Genomic DNA, 21,798 nt, shown 5'->3' on the forward strand with positions numbered 1-21,798 from the left:
ACAAATGTATTGTTCCTTTATATAAGTTATTATTTGATTAATTGTCTCTTTTTTGTTCAAAATGATTTTGATATGTTTGAAGGTTTATAGGATTTTCCTTTGATAAACACGCCTTATTTTGCAGGATGTAGATAATATTTTGTATACCCTAGAATGTATCTTACAATTACACTACATACAGATCAATGTTTTTTTATAAACTATAGAGGTATCTGTAAGCGGCCTATTCTTATCCGGACTCTCATTAGGGAAGTTCGCGAACAACAGACTGGTGAGTCCGTAAAATACAGGATATTACGTGTACTAAAGGAAATAAACAAGATATTCTAATTTTTACGGGCGCGTACAGTCGGGCTTTATCCACCACTACTATAATAACTTACGTATTAAAAAAAAAAACGAAAACCTGCTCTGATTACTTTATACGGTCGTGTGTTTGTTTCATAGGAAAAATCCTTTTTAATTCAAAACAAAGATATCGGTATTTGTATGATCCAACATCGCTTTTCCCCACTCTGCTAGAGTCGCTTATTGTGTGGAATTTGCTTTGCTTTGAAAACTTCGGCAGTTTTGACGACCTGACCGCTTGACTAGGTGACACAGTCACCGAGTTTGCTTGTTTGATTCTGAACGGGCTACTGTTTCTGTTTCTTTTTGTAATAATTAGGATCCTTCTCTTATACCATCGGCAACGTATTGTGTGTTTTTGGCATTATGTTGCTGGTTACGTATAAAGCAATGAATGACGAACTATAGGAACTGAGCGATTACTAAGAAAAGTTTATCACTACTGCATTCAATATTAACTGTTTGGACTTCATTCTTTGCTAAAATTTGAAATAGTGAGGGATCCTGGTCAGCGCATTTAGCCTGATGAAAGTTTTTTACAGACATGTTATTCCTTGCAATCCAGCCATATTTTTAAAGTTAAGTTGAGTCATTGAGGTTCGATATTTTATATAACTCAAAAAAACTCACGCTAAAACTGCGAGCGGGACTTTGCAAAGGAGCATTATTGTCATGACCCGAAATAGTGTTACCTCTAACTTTATCTAGATTTGTACGGGTTGGTGTTCCAATTGTTTTTGTGTGTTTTTCTAATCACTACGGTGCTTAACGACCCTATCCATGCATCTGTATAAATACAGACGTCCACTGCGTAAACGCATATTTCACTGTAATATGATTTGTTACGTAAGGGATTAAAAATACATAGTATATGATTATGACACTTTCAGTAGAACTTCTGGAAACAGACACTCAAAGATAAAAAACTCGCAGTAGCGAAATCTCAATGATGTAGATAATTTCTGTAAAAAGTAAGAATAAGAATGTCTCGTAACTTCAGCCACAGGAATAACGAAATTCGACCTGCAAAGGAAACACTCAAAGTTACTCCAAATGAATAAGAAAAAATTGTACTTAGCTTGCTTCTGTGGGAAGTCACGGTGTTCCGATAACGACACACGGCCTTGGTCCTCCTTCTCTATTTAGCGGATGACCTGGTTTGGCTTCAGTTTCCCCCGTGCGCGTTGTTTCGATGATTCGAGCCCTTGAAAGATCCGATGCTGCAGACACGTTCGGTTTGTTTCTTGGAGTGCCGGAAACGCTCACTAACGATGTTTTCTTGAATGATTCTAATGAGAGACGAAGCTTGCGTTGTCGTAGGAAAAAGGACACGTCGGTTTTGTTTCTTGAAGTTATTCACTAACGATGATACTAAGTTGCTTGAAGAATCTCTTGCTTTCGTCGTCGTTAAACAGTTCTTGTTGTTTTCTGAAGTCGCTCACTAAACGATGAAAATAAGTTGCTTGAAGAATCTGCTGCTTTCGTCGTCGTTGAAGAGTTCTTATTATTGATACTTCATTATTCTGATTTTTTCTTTGTAGAGTTCTTCTGGTCCACTGACCACCAATATTAGGGCTTGTGCCTTGTATGATAAGGCGCCCTATGAGGTAATGTTTGACTTGCGATAATCTTAAGCTAAGTCGGTTGGTATTGCACTTCCATCTTCAATGGAGTGTCTGGGGTTTTGTAGATCACTTACGAAGTCGTATTATCTTGTTGGTTATTACGACGATGTGTTAAACTCATTGTTCGGTGAGGAGGTTCTTGTAGAAAACACGAAGTATAAAAATAGATATATTCTTCTGAAGTTTTACATGATGAAGATCAGGTATGATTGTACAAGTCTTCTAATAACGATAGCTTGGTCGCTTCTGCCAATGATGATGGCTAATCCTATTCCTTCTACATGATAAAGCTTAGGTTAAAGAGGTACAGGTCTTCTAATGACGATAGCTAACTCTGTTCTGCCCGTCTACCATCTCTGTTACAAGTTATGAAGGAACAGACAGTAGTTCGAACATATGAAACATACATACAAATGACAAAGTTACATACGAACACACAATCAAATGAGACACGCTACAGATCACGTAGGCCGTTTGAATTATAGGTCGGGGTAGTTGTCTCAAGCAGGAAGCTTGGACTAATGTTTATAAACAATTGAATGGACTACAGGTGACGGCATGTTATCTTAGCTACATACTATTGTATACGTCATCTTTAGCGTCTCTAGTCTGATCACATTCCTGCAAGCAATCTTTTATATATATGGACCCTAACCATTCCCATATTATTATTATGTAAACACTTTACATTATATAAATATAATAACGAATACCACGGGAAATGATAGTCAGGAATCCAAGCGCTTTTTCGTCCTTTATTTCAGAACATCGTCCAAGGAGCTACTGATAGTTTTATGAATGTCACCGGTGCATCTACTGTGATTTTTTTAAGCATATTATGTATTATTTATAATATATATATATATAATATATATAGATATATATATATAATATATTATATGTAATGCTATATATATCTATACTATTATATGTTATATAATATATATATATATATATCTATATATAATTCCATACCTAATATATATATCTATTATATGATATATATATAATATATATATATATATATAATAATTAATATATAGTATCTATATTATTATATGACTATCTTATATTCTTAATATATTATATGTATCTTATAATTAATTATATAGTATTATATTATTATATCGCTATTATTGATATATTATTATTATTATATATGTATATACATGTATATCTATATTATATATGTATCTCATCTAATATATCTATATTCTATCTATAGTATATATATCTAATAGTAATATATATTATTATATATCAATAATTGAATTTTGTATATATATATATATATATATATATATATAATTATTATCAATATATAAATATATAATATATATATAACTATAGTCATATACATATATAATATTCACTATACTGATCTATAATATTAATTTATCTATTATATTAATACGTATATATCTATCTTATACTCATCTAATATATATATAATAATATGTATAATAAGTCTTTATATCTATCTATAAACATTATATATAATATATACACAGTCTGGTTAATGGAAGGTGAAGGTTGACATTTATTGATACAGGTAGAATGTGATGCCTGGAATAACAGGCATCACGAACATCTGTTCCAAACCCTGTTTTGGCCTCTTGCAATGCAAAACTTTCCCTTGTTCGGAAAATGTTAATTTCTAGTTAGGAATGGAATAGCTTGCTCCAGCTATACAGTGGAACGAATATACCAAATTTCGATCCTTTCAGAAATTATGTAAATGAAATTAAAAACTGGAGTTTGAAGCTATAAAAAGTGTTCTTTGAAATACTGGAATCACTGTACTTGGACCAAGGTTTCACGACGACATAACTCAGAATAGGAGTTTGTCGTCTTGTACGTACTTCTGAGACGCCATTCATCAGTTTTGATGATACTTTTCCATTATAGTTTTTACAGCTTATTGTAATGAATATCAAATTGAACTGAAGTAATATAGATTGTATACTCTATTTATGAGCTGTTCGTTGGAAGGCCTGACCCTATGAAACCACGACCAATTTTAGGGAAATGCTCAATTCCGCTCGGTCAAATGGTAGAACCAGCTATGCAAAAATAACAAAGTTTCCAATATCTTTCTTTGTTCGTTTTGAGATGCCCCATTTCTCATCGCTTTCTAGGTCTCCCTCTTCTGTTCCCTCTAGACACCTCCAAACTTTAAGCTCAAAACCATTATCACCTACGTACAATGTTTTGATCTCCGTGTTTGGCTTTTGTACCGACGAATGGAGGGAAAGGGGTGACAGACAATCCTCTTATTACTGTGACCCTTAATTATCCATACACGAGGAAAATGGCAGTGCCGATCAAAATCTTTGCCAAATCTATCCAATTGTCACCCTTTTTCCTGAAAAGTTTGAACGAGTCTAATCACCCTCGAGTCTCAGCATTTTTTAGCCAAAGTATAGGCAGTCACTTCACTTATCATCGTCAACCTTTTTGATTCAATTTAATTCAACATCCACTGTTTATACTGTAAAGGAGAGTTGGCCCAGAAATCCCTTCTTCCACCGCAACCTGGCTTCATCGGACATACCCAGCATCCCCAAATCTGTAGACACTCAGCAGCCTTCTGCTATGTTTTACCTATTTTGTGACCTACCCCTTCTCGCATCCCACTATCATTAACTGTATTCTCTATGAAATACGTAAATGAATCGACTGCTTCTACTATTCCACATCCCATAATAACATGCATTGCGTCATCTACCTGGTGTCCACTAACCCCCAATAATTTCCCTTTACTGACATTCATGAAAAATTCTTTCCTCTTGCAAACGCTCTCGAACTCTTTCTCATCAGTACCCATCATCTACATTCATCAACCATCCTGGCAGTCTTTCCCTAAGTACTTTCTCATCGCACTAAACTTGACTGACGCCTAATTGATTTTGCTGTGAATTCTCACAGTTCTCCATTCATGAAGATAGTAAAAAATTTTGGACAAAAGACATCTCAGTACTAGACTCTTTTACACAGAACAACTCTCCTGCTGACATATTCTTAAATGCACATTGCTTCCTTAATAAAAACTTGTCATTGTTTCCAGCAGCTGATCTGATTCTCTGCACACTCCATATTGCCTCTGTCAATTTCCGTCTCGAATTTTCTAGGTCCAGACAGACAGATTTTTTCTTTGATTCTAAAACTTCTCAAATAACATTTTTCAAAATAGAAACTTGGTTGCATATACCCTTCCTCTAAACCCTATCCTTGGATTCTGTCTTATTTTGTTCATCAAAATCCTATCCATTTCACCTTATGTCAGCTGACCAGTTATTCCTCTCTCCAATTATTTGGGAACCATTCCTTCTTCAAGGCATACCTTGCAAACCCTGGTCAGGCCATTTCATCGCACTCTCATCAACTGCCATAAACATATCGCTGTTAACATCCTGAACTTCCTGAGAGTTTTCCATTCTTCAAGCTCAATTAATACCCCACCTAACATCCTCAACAACAATTTTCACAACCATTTTTCTAAACCTGTACTGAACTCTTTCCCGCTCCCTTCATTCGACTCTGCCTATTCCGTTATTTCTCTCACATGAGAGATATTCAAATTCCAAATACTCACTCGTGAACTGACTTTCATTTGCGCTCTATACAACAGTTTCGTATTGTCCTCCTTTATGGTTTTGCTCACCTTTTCACTTATGATTTTAATACATCTCTCTCTCTCTCTCTCTCTAATATATGACTGGTGAAAATGTTCTGTTACAAAATGTTAACATAATTCCATATAATAAAAGGAACCCATAAAATTGCCAATATATAGAAAGGAAACACTATATTTGTCATAGACTGCTGTCTCCCTCTTCTCATTCATTACCTACTTGAAGACAGAGACAGCAGTCTCTGAAATATTTTGGCGTTTTATGGGCTTCTTTTATTTTATATATATATATATATATATATATATATATATATATATATATATATATATATAATATATATATATATATATATACATATTGAATTATTTACAGGATCAGCCTTTCCTCACCTATTGTAGCCAATTTTTCAATTAGAGCAATAGTTTCAAAGCCATGACAAAATTCTAAAGTTTGAATCAAGAGACAAATGAACATGACCGGCGCTGTATATTTCGCATTTTGGAATTGTACCACATTAATAATAAACAATATAAAAACTAACATGGATGAATTTTCCATATGCTTTCTGTATATTCTTTTTTTTTTTTTTTTTTTTTTTTTAGAATAATTCAATCTTTTTTAAACGTACAGTATCATGGAATAGGATGGAATAATGTTGAAAACGCAGTTATTTCAAAACACACCTAGAAGGAAGACGACAAAAGTCACAAAGCTAATGACAGGAAATCTAGAGAGAGGCTTCTAAGCCCCAGACCTAAAACCCTTTGTTAATGACGCAGGACAAAGAAGAGGTGTTACTCAACTACCGACTGGCATAATAGATGGGGAAAATGTCGGCTGGGTCACCATGTTTTGGGGGGGAGGGTGGGCGGTCTGGAGGTGGTTGTTGATATCCTAAATCTTTTGTTTCTGACGACTGTTTCCTTCTCATTATTTCCAGTTTTCAAGTGACAAATAAAATATTATATATATATATATATATATATATATATATATATATATATATATATATATATATATATATATATATATATATATATATATATATATATATATGTATATATATATATATATATATATATATATATATATATATATATATATATATATATATATATATAATATATATGTATTTTTTTTTTTTTTTTTTTTTTTTTTTTTTTTTTTGTAATTTTGACTCATCATATCATGACAGACTCGACGACAAAGCAAGTTTCTTGTAGATCAATGGCAAAGAAAGCAATAAAAGAAATGAGATGACTAACAGAATTAACCGACATAAAAAAAAAAGTCGGCCAAGAAAGAAAATCGAGATTTAGGTGAACAGCTGAAACAAATGTCACATGTCATATTTAATACGTAGCAAAAAATCTGTGAATACAGAATAAACAAACAGAAAAATAAAGACGTAAAATAAACAAGCAAAAAATACGCCGAAGTTTCTTCGGCGCAATCGAGTTATCTGGTACAGCGTATAATCAAGGCCACCAAACATAGATCTATCTTTTTTTGTGGCCTCGGTATAAACCACGGGCCGGTGGTGGTCTATTCCAGAGTCAAAGTATACAGGGTCTGCTCGCGAGGCGGTACTAAAAACCTATCCCCCACCCCTTGTGAAACGTCATCAGTTACAGAAGGACCATATCTTTATGAAACTATATTTACGATAACATTTTCATATAACTATTTGCGATGGCGTTTTTTATATCAATTTTCCTCTTATTGCATGTTGCTGTACTACATTAAAGAAAGCACAAAGAATGCTCTTTCAAATGATATATAGCACATTACAATTACGATTAATTCAAACCCACAAGCGCGCACAGAAAAAATTATCTACGCACACAAAAATGTGCAATTGCTTCATCCATCAACCTACATACATTCACGTTTCGTAGCGTATCTGACTAAGGGATGATGATAGAAAGAAACTGGAAAAAATGGATTAGAAAGCTGATAAAATTTACTCTATAATGCATAAATAAAATTGATAGGTGTTCTCAGAAATTTTCGAGGAGTTCTAGGTCAAAGACGAACCAAAATTTTTAAAGTTTATGTAAATATTTACATTTTTCTTACTAATATTCATCACCCTTATTACATTTTGCCATATACCATGTAAAAGTACAAAGAATGCCATTTCAATTGGTATATGATACAATTACAATTATTTCAAACCCATAATCGCGCACAGAAAATATTATCTACGCACGCAAAAAAAAAATTATTAAAAAAAAATTAAGCGTTCGTGGGAGATCTGAAATCTAGCCCGCCCTTGAGAAACGTCATCAGATACATCCAGCCAGACTGACGAATACCTTTTTGTACTTTTTTCGAAAACATTATAATTGTTTGAGGCATGCATAATTACTACCTTTATGTATACAGTTTGTGTTATATGTAAATTATGTGTTCGGAAGTATATTTGTGATAATGAAGTGCTAATGAGAAATTTGCTGGAAATGTGTTCCCTGTATCCTTGTCTTCTATTTATTCCTTTGATACCTATATCGTATATGATGTAATTCCTTTATAATTTTGATATTGTTTTCTTTTTTGTGGTCAAGTCGTGCAAATGCAACTGCCATTTTCTAAACTGCCTGTGTCCACATTTTCTTTGTATTTATTGCATAACAATAAGTATTCTAATAAGATTTGGAAAATATAATTAATCTATCATTCTAACCTTTATCACTTAAAAAGTGGCTTTTCAAAGTGAGATATGAACAAAGTGACAGAACTAAATACATTTCTTAAGAATTATTTAAAATCTTGATAATATTACTGAAAAGCGAGAGAGAGAGAGAGACGAGAGAGAGAGAGAAAGAGAGAGAAAGTGTTATGTTATAAGAAATGGACTTGAGAGAATACAGCCAACCAGTATATGGGTAAGTAAATAAATAAGTAAAAAATAAAACATATGAAGAAAGCTGGAGTAGCTATGTGTGTTCAAACTGGTATATTTTTGTGCAATAAAACAAGGCTTGGTGACTTAATGAGAGAATGGGTATTAAAAAAATCAAACATGTGACCTCTCTACAGATTTCACATCAAATATTTTATGAAAAACACCATGCGATATGGATTAAACGTATAAAAACTAAAAGGTTCTTTAAGTAATTCAGTGAAGCAAGGGAAGGTGTTACTCTTGTGACGTCACAGTATTAGCTCCGCCCCCACTTGCCGAGTAGAGCAGACCCTATATACTTTGAATGGGTATTAAAAAAAAATCAAGCATGTGACCTCTTTATAGGTTTTATCAAGATTTTATCAATAAAAAACCATGCGATATGGATTAAATGTATATACACTAAAGCTTCTTTGAACCCTCTTACGCCGATTGGACGTATTTAAACGTCGAGTCAAAATGTCTCCCGTATGCCGATTGGACGTATCATACGTCGGCGCAAAAATTTTTTTTTTTTGAAATTCGCGGAAAAATACTTATAGGCCTACCAGCCGAAAAACTTTTGTATCACGCGCCTTGGGGGATGCTGGGAGTTCACGGATCAAGGCGTTGTTTTGTTTCAATCGCTACGCAGGCGCGCAAGCACGAATTTATTTCTTATCGCACTAAAAGTATCAGTGACATATCGGAAATTATTTCGTCACTTTGACATAATTATTGCACCATTTTAAATTATCCTTTACACAAAGTATTATATATGAAAATGTGCGCAATTTCATGCACAATACAACTAAAAAATAGTCATGATTGTAGCTTTTATCAATTTCGAAATATTTTCATATAAATAACGATAAGTGCAAAAATTTCAACCTTTCGGTCAACTTTGATCTACAGAAATGGTCGAGAAACGCAATTGTAAGCTAAAATTATTATATTATAGTAATATCCAATCATTTGCCTCATTTTGCAACAAATTGGACGTCTCTAGCACAATATTTCGATTTATGGTGGAATTTATGAAAAAACTTTTTCCTTACGTTCGTGCGATAACTCTTCCGATAAATTTTTTCGTGCGATTGTCCTAATGTTTGCACCCTTTTAAATTTGCCGTTACATAAAGTTTTATATATGGAAATGTGCGCAATTTCATGCACAATACAACAAAAAACAACCCATGGTTGTAGCTTTTATCAGTTTTGAAATATTTTCATATAAATAACGTTAAGTGCAAAAATTTCAACTTTCGGTCAACTTTGACTCTACCGAAATGGTCCGAAAAAACGCAATTGTAAGCTAAAACTCTTATATTCTAGTAATATTCAATCATTTACCTTCATTTTGCAGCGACTTGGAAGTCTCTTAGCACAATATTTTCGATTTTTATGGTGAATTTATGAAAAAAAAAATTACGTTCGCGCGGTAACTCTTCCGAAAAATCAGAATTTTTTTGTGCGATTGTCGAAATGTTTGCACCATTTAAAATTAGCTGTTACATAAAGTTTTATATTATGAAAATGTGCGCAATTTCATGTAGAATACAACTAAAAATGATTGAAGGTTGTAGCTTTTCTTTTTTTTTTTCGAAATATTTGCATATAAATCACGATAAATAGAAAAAAAACCACGTTCGGTCAAATTTGACTCTACCGAAATAGTTGAAAAAAACGCATTGTAAGCTAAAAATCTTACGGCTAGTAATATTCCGTCATTTTTCTTCATTTTGAAACAAATTTGAAGTCTCTAAAACAATATTGTGATTTATGGTGAATTTTTGAAAAATATATTTACCTTCACTCCGCGCGCCGATTCGCGGCCGCAAGTCTCCGAAATACGTACATGGCATTATCCTAATATTTGCTCCTTTTCATATTAGCCTTTTTATAGAGTTTCATATATCAAAATGTGCGCAAATTCATGAAGAATACAATAAAAAATAACTTGAGGTTGTAGCTTTTTCCCATCTTTGAAATATGTGCATATGAAAAAATATATATGTTAAAATTTCGACATTCGTCGTCAAATTAACTCGTCCGAAATGGTCGAAATCTGCAATTTTAATCTAAAACTCTTACAGTATCGTAATATTCAATCATTTGTCTTAATTTTGAAACAAATTGGAAGTCTCTAGAACATTATTTCGAATTACGGTGAATTTTTGAAAAAAAAAAAAAATAACATGTTTTTTTACGTTTACGCCTCGTTACGATTTCGTACATCATTTGTGAGAATATTTTTCCGGTGTTGCTTTATCGTTTTTACTATGTATTATATATAAAAAAATGATTGTATTTAGTGTACAATACAACGAAAAAAAAAAGTAAACTCGTTAGCTTTGACCGTTTTTGCACAGCGTGATTTGAATACAATTATCTATGAATTTTTTTTTTTCGCTACCATATATCGCATTATTTACATATGATAATGATATTATTTTCATTTCTGATGATTGCATACTAAACTTCAGGCAATGATAAAAAAAATGAGCCTAAAATGAACTCTTAATCTTCAAAAATAAGCGCGCTGTGATTTTTTGAAAAAAATATTTTTTCCGGTTCCGCGCTCACTCAAAAACCGGCGCCGGCATACAGGAGAGGTTTGAATTTTAGGGCTTAGGCGTAAGAGGGTTAAGTAATTCAATTGAGAAGCATGGGCAGTGTTACTCTTCTGACGTCACAGTATTAGCTCTGCCCCCACTGCCGAGTTGAGGAGACCCAATATATACTTTGACTCTGGTCTATCCTATATCATTGCCAGAAGCACGATTGTGGCTAACTTGAACCTTAAATAACAAAAAATAAAAATTACTGAGGTTAGAGGACTGCAATGTAGTGTGTTAGATGATTGGAGGGTGGATGATCAACATACCAATTTGCAGCCCTCTAGCCTCAGTAGTCTTTAAGATCTAAGGGCGGACAGAAAAGTGCAGACGGACAGACAAAGCCGGCACAATAAACCAATGAAGCACTTGAAAAAGACTGGGACGTTCCATTTTATAGAAAATTATGTTGTTATCAGTCGTTACCATATGTGTCTGAATGTTAAGTTTTGGTCGTGAAACATATTATCAGAAAGATATACATTCATGAAAACCACTTTCAGACATGACAACTCTTCACTCGATCGGCAATGAAAGATTCGTATGGAATAAAAGCAGTCATTAGCTCGTAGGCATCTCTAGGGAATTGCAAATTTGGAGAAAGATGTTACTACAAAACATCCTAAGGTATGTCACAACTATGAAATATATGGTAAATGTGCATACCTAGATGGCTATGAGGATGATTGCAGAGATCTGCATAAACCAAAAATATGCAAAAACCTAAAAGAAGGAAAAGGATGCACCCTGTAGCCATGAATCATAATCAAATAAATAATCAATCAAGTAATAAAATCCAAAATAAGAAAGAAACAAATAAAGAGAGGAATAAAGAATATCAGGTAAAAGAAAAAAGCAAGCCATCAACGAGATATGCAGAGATGTCAGCAAAAAAATATCAAAAAGCCTCAGCTCCAAGATTCTACTCAAGAGATAATAATTGTATTTATTATGCAAGAGGATATTGCAGATACGGAGAAAATTGCAGATTCAGACACAAAATGAATAATTATGATGAAGAAGATCAAATATTGTGGAAAAAGTTGGATTTTTTAATCTCAGAATTTCTGGAAATGAAAAAAAGAACAACATACCAGAACGGAGGAAAGACATGGGAAAATCCTTATTATTACCAATATTAAATGAAGGAGAAACACGCAAACCATCATAGTGATGAATGCGCAGGGTTTAGTTACGAGTAACTCAAAAAGAAAAATAGAGTACTTAGAAGAACTAACCCAAATTGAAAAGAAAATAGATATAATGAATATAAGTGAAACCTGGAATTCCCAAAGAGACTGGGAATGATGATCAAATAAAAGGGTTCCAAACTTATAGATCAGATAGAATTTGAATCTGAAAAAATTAATGAACATAGTAATATATAGATCTCCTAATACCAAAGAGTTTGACTTAATAATAGAAAAATTGGATGATATATGTAGAAATCACAAGGACTGGACTATTCTCGTATCTGGAGACTTCAACTTTCCTTTCATAGACTGGAAAGAACGAATAGGAGATTGTGGTTGTACTTATACATATAAAAAAGAGAGTAATAGTAGTGCAGAAGATAAGAGGCAATTCGAAAAGCTATTAGATATGCTACTAGAATACAACATTCAACAAATAAATCACTGCCAACAAGAAAGGAAAATACTAGACCTAGTAATTTGTGAACGAGATGAATTATGTTAAAGAAATAATAGTTTATAATGTGAGTATATCAGACCATAATGTCATAGAATTAAAACATCCATTCCAAAGCAAGTGAAAACAGAGATAAGCAAGAAATGAAAAAAGTGGGAAGGATATGGAAAATACAACTTCTACAGTAAAAATATAAAATGGTCGGAAATAAATGAAGAATTAAACAAAGATTGGGATAATATTTTCGTAAGTGATGACATAAGGGTAAATACGGATATTATATAAAAATATTAGAGATAATAGTGGATAAATATATACCGAAGAAGAAAAGTAATCATCAGTCATGCATACCAAGAGACAGAAGGATCTTGTTCCAGAAAATCAGAAAGTGGTCTTGCAAAAGAAAAAAATGCCTGGAAAGTTATAGAACTAAAAAGTAAGATAGAAAATGCAGAACAAAAGATTATACAATCAAAAGAAAATGAAAAACGGGACTTGGAAGAAAAAACCCCTAATAAATACCAAGCAAAACCCCAAACTATTATACTCATACGCGAAAAAGATGAATAAAAGAAAAATAGAAATAGGCCCTCTAAGAATTGAAGGGAGATTAACGAATAAAAAAAAAGGAAAGGTTTGCAACATATTGGCAGAACGATATAAGAGAGAATTCACCCCTAGAATAGATAATGAAGATAATGATATAGAAGTAAGGGACGAAAATAGTGAATATTTAGCTGACATAGATATTAATGAAGCTGATATTGTGCAGGCTATTAATGAAAATAAAAATGGAGCTGCAGCAGGGCCGGATGGAGTTCCTGCTATTTTGTTAAAGAAAGTAGTTCATTCTATCGCAAAGCCACTTGCAATATTATTAAGACAAAGTGTAGATACAGGCAAGATTTATGATGAGCACAAATTAGAATATATTACCCCTACTTTCAAAAGTGGATCAAGACTAGAGGCAAGTAATTATAGGCCTGTAAGTCTAACATCACATATTATGAAAGTATATGAAAGGGTAATGATGAAAAATATTATGAAACATTTAATAAAAAAAAAAAAATAATTTGTTTAATATAGGACAACATGGTTTCGTACCGGCCCGGAAAAAGTACACAAACCCAACTGTTAGTCACCGTGAGAACATATTAAAAATATGAAAAAGCGGAAATGAAAACAGATGTGGTTTATCTAGACTTTGCAAAAGCTTTTTGACAAGGTAGACCATAATATATTAGTGAAGAAAATTAGGAAACACAATATCGTGGATGAAGTAGGAAGATGGTTAAAAGAATTTTTACACAACAGAAAACAGATAGTTATTGCAAACGATGAGAAATCGGATGAAGCCAAGGCCAATATCCGGTGTGCCACAGGGTACGGTGTTAGCTGCAATACTGTTTTTTATTATGATTGAAGACATAGACAGTATGACACAAGAATAAGTAGAGAAATTACTTGTGATGAAGATAGGAACGCTCTACAAAGAGACCTTAACAAAGTATATGATTGGGCAGAGGTAAATTGGATGGTATTCAACTCTGATAAATTTGAATCAATAAATTATGGAGACAGAAGGAAAGCTATATGCATATAGGGGAACTAATTAATGAGACAATCACAAATAAGGAAGCAGTTAAAGACCTTGGTGTGATGATGAATAGGAACATGTTATGCAATGATCAAATAGCAATTCTATTGGCAAAATATAAAGCTAAAATGGGAATGTTGTTACGGCACTTCAAAACAAGAAAAGCTGAACACATGATTATGCTTTATATCAACATATGTTCGTAGTCCACTTGAATATTGCAATATGATATGGTACCCACACTATCAAAAGGATATTGCACAAATAGAGAGTGTACAAAGGTCCTTTACAGCTAGAATAGAAGAAATTAAGGACCTTGACTACTGGGAAAGACTACAATCCTTAAAATTAATAGTCTAGAATGGAGAAGAGAACGCTACATGATAATTTAGCATGGAACAGATAGAAGGAACATAGCAGAAAACATCATGGAACTAAAAATATCAGAAAGAGCAAGCAGAGGTAGATTAATAGTGCCAAAAAACTATACCAGGAAAAATAAGGAAAGCTCACTGGACATTAATCCACTACGCACCAGCATCGATAATGCAGCGTCTATTCAATGTGTTGCCAGCTCATCTGAGGCATATATCAGGAGTGAGTGTAGATGTGTTTAAGAATAAGCTCGACAAATATCTAAACTGCATCCCAGTGGTAGTGATTCCACTCGCTCCTTACTATACCGACACTTCTATAAGAAGTGAGCGAGCCATTTATCTTGGCATTATATTGTTTCTTTTTTCTCTAGGATGAATAGCATCCAAGATTGGAAGATGCAAAATATACCGGAAGATGTAACTAGCAACTCTCTGGTAGACATTAGAGGCCTCACCAACCCCTGAGGGACCTGGGGCAACCCGAACAAAATGTAAGGATGTAAGGGGATGTAAGGTAAGGCCTAGGAACTTATTGATTATGTGCTTCAGCAAACTTAATGCTAAAATATGTATGGTGAAAATAAACATGAATTTTAAGCTAAAACATATGTTTTTCTTACTTGCATGACATCGCTGTGCCTTCACCATTTTAGCATTAAGTTTTACTAAAACACATAATTCATATCATTAAAATCTTAAATCTTTGGCTTGACGATGTTTGATGATGAAATTGGTAAACGCTTCCTTTCTTGGGTAAAACTAAGGTGTGATGAAAGTTATAACTTTGAAAGACATTTTTGTCAAGAGAGGTGGTATGGAGATCCTTACTGCATGACGTTTTGAGAGACACTGATGAGTTTGCACCTTCCCAGTCCTGTGGTTGGCTGATCAAAATTTATGTTCAAAGATTCTTTATTGTTATTAATAATTAACAGTGCTACTCCTTATTTTGGCGTCGCTCTTATTTTCTATTTCATACTTGACAAGTCTATACTGAGGTAGATTCACAATTGCAAATTCATAGTTTTCTTCAACGTGAGTATAATAGTTAGTATCGAAATTGGTAATTTTGTGCCTACTAGGACAATATAGCTATTGTTATCATCATTATAGGTTGGCTCATTGGTTAGCCTACCATTAATAGCTACCACTTGTATCGACTGTGGCTTCACTCATTTGATTTGGTTTACCACGAGACACCAGTAAATACTGATTCACTTAAGCATAGCTATATTCAGTATATAAGTCCAGTAGTAGCTATTTATACTAAATTCTAATATCGACAATGGCTGGAGTAATTAATTATGGTAAAAAATGGGTCATCATTTATATTTAGTAATATCAGTGATGGCAGCCTATAAATGGAAAATAACCATGATCACTTAGTTCAGTTCAGCCTAGCAACAGATATGAAGAGCCTTTACACTTAGCTGCAGCCATTACTATGGTCAGCTCTGTCAACATTGACAGGTTTTAGTTTACCAGTTGATTTAAATTACTACCACTAGTTGACATGAAGGATAGTGTCCTTGGTGCAAGTAAACTGGTTTATATACTTAGCTAATACTTGCAAAAACAATGATAATGTTAATAACTACTGTTCTTAGATACATTGCTCCTGCATCAACAGTTCTACAGTCAATGAACATAAGTAGCGACAGCTGTTATAAAAAATGGAAGGGTCTGTCTTATAGGCCTTTCAGGGACATTCATCACTACTACTGTCCACTCGACATAGATACATAGGAAATATCTAATTCTTTAATAACTGTAGAAATTCAAATGAAAGGATTCTTATTGAATAGATTACAGCCGTCTCCTTTCTTTGGGATGAGTTGTATCAGGGTATGTGTGTTTCTGGAATTATAGGTGCAAAATTACTGCTTGAATGAAGAATTTTACAGCCATTTCACCTTTAAAAACTTTGAAGAATATACAGGACTATGGCAGTTCTAAAAGCAACTTGAACCATATGTAAGAGAGGAGGGAACTGGACCTGGAAACTTTGTTGAGAATGTCATTAGCAAAGGAGCAGAATTCTGTTTCTAGCTGAGGACCAGATGAGGACACCAGACAGAGGTAAACTCATTCCTAGCAGATTTAAAAGAAGCAGGGAACGCAGCAGAAGACGAGGCTGGAAATAACTGATATGTCAAACTTCAACCACTTGCTAAGGAGCAGGACTGGTTAAACAAGTGTTTGATTAGCATTAATTTATGGAAACAGACTGGACACATGCCTGAGTAATCAATGCTGTAGTTTCCAAAATAACAATATCCTTCGAAAGACTCATTGAAATAGTCAATTTACACATCCTGTTGAAAATTTTCAGTGTCATAGGCGTTGTTGTAAAAAATTACAAGGGACAGTGGAGGGTAAATTGGTGGGACTGAGGCAGATGAACTAAATGGGAAAGGCATAGTGAAGAAAGCTCTGCTCCTCCAAACAGGTGTCTTCAGGCAGGAACAGGTGTTCACCATCTCTCCACACAGCGTCAGAGTGAACGCCGGAGAGGACGTCTTCCTCGAGTGTGTCATCCAAAACCAACAGGGTAAAGCACAGTGGACAAAAGATGGCTTTGCATTAGGTGAGAGACAAAGAGGGATTTATATAATAAGCATTTCGTTTCATTTTAGATACATTCAAATGTGCGAGCTTCTGGTTTGCTCTTTTATAAGTTAAAGAACATTTAGAAACATTGATATTTGCGTCTAGAAATTGAAACCACTTGCTGAAGGATACCATACCGCAACATAAATCATACTTTATGCTGTCTCTTATATAATGTTTAAAATTTTGCATTAAAATCCCTAAATGTAGGCTTCACTGGTATAAACCATCCAGTGACCAAAGTTTCGGTTTCTTTATGCAAATAAAAACCACCAGCATGTTTCCTTTTCAAACTGACTGAATTGATATCATTATTCACTTCAATGTGACCGTGAAACATTCTTTTAAGAATTATAATCTTCTATAGTTTCGGTTAAGTAACTTCAGTTTCTCTTTTGCTGACCCAAAGTTTCCAGTTTTTCACGTTGTGAGAGAATATCACAGAACAGGAGAAAAATTTTTTCACATTCTACTTTTCCGTTTGCATCATTCATGTTTCTCATCCAGGGGAAAATATAGTGATCCTGAATTTGGAAATCATAGCTATTAATCAGACGGTTTTGCTGTTACCTATTGCAATATTTTCTTTAAATAAGTAGATGGATTATATTAAGAAAAACACTCATCGTTGAGAGGCGTTGCAAAGTTCGACTGAGTTTGTACATCATGTAACCAAGAAGAAGTGTGGATTGAAGGAAATACCAGTCAGTGGAACCCTTGTGCATAAAGAGCTGGATATCTATTAGTAGAGTCATTGGGTTGAATTCATCAAAACTCTAGAGGTGTTGAAAGTTAAGGGCTTTATTTGTTCTGTGAATTCATAATGGGTGAAAACGCACTGAGGAAAGTAGAACCAGTAAAAGTCTAATACAATTGAACAAATCTTAAAATGCTTTTTTTTAGTCATCCTAATGCCTGTGCCAGGAACGTACCGTAGCATCATAGCATGCAAGTGATATTGATGATATAGAAGAAGGCAATTAGGAGTTGTGAGCTCAAGTTATGGCTCAAAAATTACCCTTTGCACCTAATGGAGTTACACTTGCAACCCTAAAGGCCGCTACAACATTCAGCTATGCCTGCATATTTGGCCTGTCCGGGCAAAACTGAACCCACTAACATTCAGTTTTGCCTGTACATTTGGCCTGATGCAGGAAAAACAAAAACTGAACCCACTAATTTTCAGTTTTGCCTGCAAATTTGGCCTGTGTGGGCAAAAACTGAACCCACTTTCAGTATTGCCTGCACATTTGGGCTGCGAGAGTAAAACTGAGCCCACTAACGTTCAATTTGGCATGTGCAGGTGAAACTGAACCCACTAATGTTCAGTTTTGCCCGCACATTTGGCCTACGCAAGTAAAACTGAACCCATTTACGTTAAGTTTGACCAGGCATAACTGTGCAGGTATAACTGATCGTTAATGGGCGGTGGTTCCTTAGCTGGTACATTTCCCTCAGATTTGTGCTTATCTTCTCAAAACAATATGCTAACATAATCAAAAGTATTATTTACCACAGTCTCCTCTCACGCACTATCCTGGCCTGCCTCCTATTATATCGAATACAGACAGACCAGCAATCTATATGATAAGCAGAAACAACCAGCCATTGTCCAACATGGCTGGCAGGCCAGACTAGTCCATGAGCAGAGCTGTGTAATATACGTATGTTGAGAGAGACAAGGGAAAGTTTCCTAATAATGATCCCAGTCCTTGAAAATATAGCATAGCAACACTAAATGAATATATAATTGTTATGTCTCTGCATCATGATATCCGATGTAGATTAGCTAATTAGCGTCTGCCGTGATTTGACAAGAAACCTCATTTCCAAAGCCATAATTATTCAACCTGTCTGATGCCACTACCCAGTCAGCATATTAACTGCAGCATGATATTGGCTTTTTTCATTGATTGGCACAGGATATATATATATATATATATATATATATATATATATATATATATATATATATATATATATATATATATATATATATATATATATATATGTGTAGTGGCTGTAAGTTGGTCTGTTCCATCCATAAATATTCCCTCTTCGTTTCTCAATTGTTTTGGCTGCTGTTCTTTTATCACGCAATCCGAGGGCTTTCGCGGACGACAGTCGACTTGAAAATAAGGAAATAAAATAATCAAGAAACTCATCTAAAGAGTTATGGAAAATGACACTTTTATGGACGTAAATAGTGGAACAAAATAGCTTTGCTCTCTTTATTTTTCTCTTTAATTCGTTTTCAGGTTTCATTTTCTCTTAGCCGTGGGGTGTGTACTCGTGGAGCCTGAATCCTCAGATCTTTTTTTTTCCTTATTTTCATTCGATTTCGACGATCCACCAACAGGGACGATAATCCTCTTCTCAAGTTTCCTGTTTCTCTCTGACGCTTCAGAGCGTTTCCTTTGTTTGTCCCTGCCTGCAGCTCTTCTTGTCACTTTATTTGCTGTTCAACACTTCAACTCTTTTCACTGTCCTAAAGAGGAGGCGCTGAGTGGCTTCTAACCCCAACTTTCATCAATGAAAATTATTACCCCTGTTTATTCAATCTCGCGTAGTGGGGTACTGTAAGCATTACATAAAGTTTCTGTACAGCGTCTCTTCGGCCCTAAGCTGCAACTCCTTTCATTCCTTTTACTGTACCTCCACTCATATCTTTTTTTTCCATCTTACTTCCCACCCTCTTCTAACAATTTTTCATAGTGCAACTGCTTTGAGGTTTTCCCCACCTGTTACACTTTTCAAACCTTAGACTCAGTTTTTTATTTCCGCGGCGAATGACATCGTAACAGGTCCCATCGGAAGCTTTGTTCTTCGGCCTAAATTCCATATGTTACACTAAGATTGTGAAATCACAGATTCCACGAAATCCTTGAAATTTTCATGGACCTCGTAAAACCATCAATTCACTTAAGAACATTTTATCCCCAGGGTCTAGTACTAAACACAGTGAAACAGTGATTTCTTACTTACAGTTATGCAGTGTTCAGTAATAGCCCCTTAGGGAAATAATTTGTTTCATGTCTTAGTACTAGTCCCTCAGGAATCAAATCTGTTTGGCATATCTAGTACTAGCCACTCGGGGATCAAATGTGTTTCCCTGTGTTCGGTTCTAGTCCCTCGGAAATCAAATGTCCCTAAGTGCATTTGATCCTCGATGGCCTATGGTAGATTCACATCAACCGCGCATCCGATGTCTAGCCCAGTCCCTTACGACGCTCCTGATTGGCGGTTGATAAGCCAATCACAGGGCTGGAAACTCTCAGTCTCTCTAGAGGGTTCGCATAGGCAGGAGGCATGTTCCGCCTCTCCTGAAGTGGAACACACATCCTGCCTATGCGAACTCTCGAGAGACTGACAGTTTCCAGCCCTGTGATTGCTTATCAACAGCCAATCAGGAGCGTCGTAAGGGACTGGGTTAGACATCGGATGCACGGTTATGTGGATCTACTACGGTCCCTCGGGGATCGAAAATTGTCCCCAAGTGAATTGGTGATTTCATGTGTATTATTCTTCGTCCGCTTAAGTAACCTAAGACGCCCATCTGTCCCAAGGTTTCGAGCGCGACGTCCCAGGTTACCCTCGCCACTCCTACTCGGGGGACCCGAGCAAGGGGCAGCACCATCTGGTCATCAAGGGCGCCACCTTGGACGACGACGGCGAGTACCAGTGCCAAGTGTCCCACTACTGACACCAGTGCCTTGGCGGCCTCTGCTAACGTCACTGTTATGGGTGAGGGTCGTTAGCTGGATATTATCATTATTATTATTATTATCATTATTATTATTATTATTATTATCATTATTATTATTATTATTATTATTATTATTATTATTATTATTATTATTATTATTATTATTATTATTATTATTATTAATTATTATTATTAAAATTTTACTAATTTATTATTATTATTAGAAAGGATATAAAATTAGATAAGAATAACTTTTGTTAAATCCTGTTTCTTTTCATTTTCGGGTCATTCAAATGGATAGAAGAAGTCCCAAAAAATCAGATAGAACAATGAATAAACGTAATACAGTAACTTTCCTCTAAAGAAAGTAGACATTAAATACATTAGATTAAATGTGTCATCTCTTCCATTTTGAAGAATCCCAAAGCCCCTCTGATGCAACAAAGCATACAAACCTTTAGGCTCCATGAAAACAATGCTATGGCAATGGTTCGTATGAGGTTTATTTGTTTAAATTGCAGTGGTTTCCAACCCATGGATAAGAGATTCTTATTATATAATAATATTAGATTTTATTGAAAATAAAGGCTATTTCAGCTGCGTTTATTACTGACATTTCTTCTGCACTCAAAGTGGCTGTTAACACAGACGCCAAATGGGGGATTCCTGACAAAAACGTGGTATTTGACAAATACCACGTTTTTGTCAGGAATCCCTCATTTGGCGCTTTAATAGCCAATTTGAGT

At 34.6% G+C, this 21,798-nt stretch overlaps 1 protein-coding gene across 1 annotated transcript in view; it reads left to right on the forward strand.

Moving 5' to 3' along the window:
- Window positions 1-21,049, forward strand: part of LOC135209822 (irregular chiasm C-roughest protein-like) — a 36,240-nt gene extending 15,191 nt beyond the window's left edge. The window contains exons 2-3 of the mRNA XM_064242594.1: window positions 17,186-17,323; window positions 20,913-21,049. Coding sequence (XP_064098664.1) covers window positions 17,186-17,323; window positions 20,913-21,049 — 275 coding nt within the window. The remainder of the gene's footprint in view (window positions 1-17,185; window positions 17,324-20,912) is intronic.
- The last annotated feature ends 749 nt before the right edge of the window (window positions 21,050-21,798 follow it).

The sequence above is a fragment of the Macrobrachium nipponense genome, chromosome 38, assembly GCF_015104395.2.
Source record: "Macrobrachium nipponense isolate FS-2020 chromosome 38, ASM1510439v2, whole genome shotgun sequence".
NCBI classification, from domain to species: Eukaryota; Metazoa; Arthropoda; class Malacostraca; order Decapoda; family Palaemonidae; genus Macrobrachium; species Macrobrachium nipponense.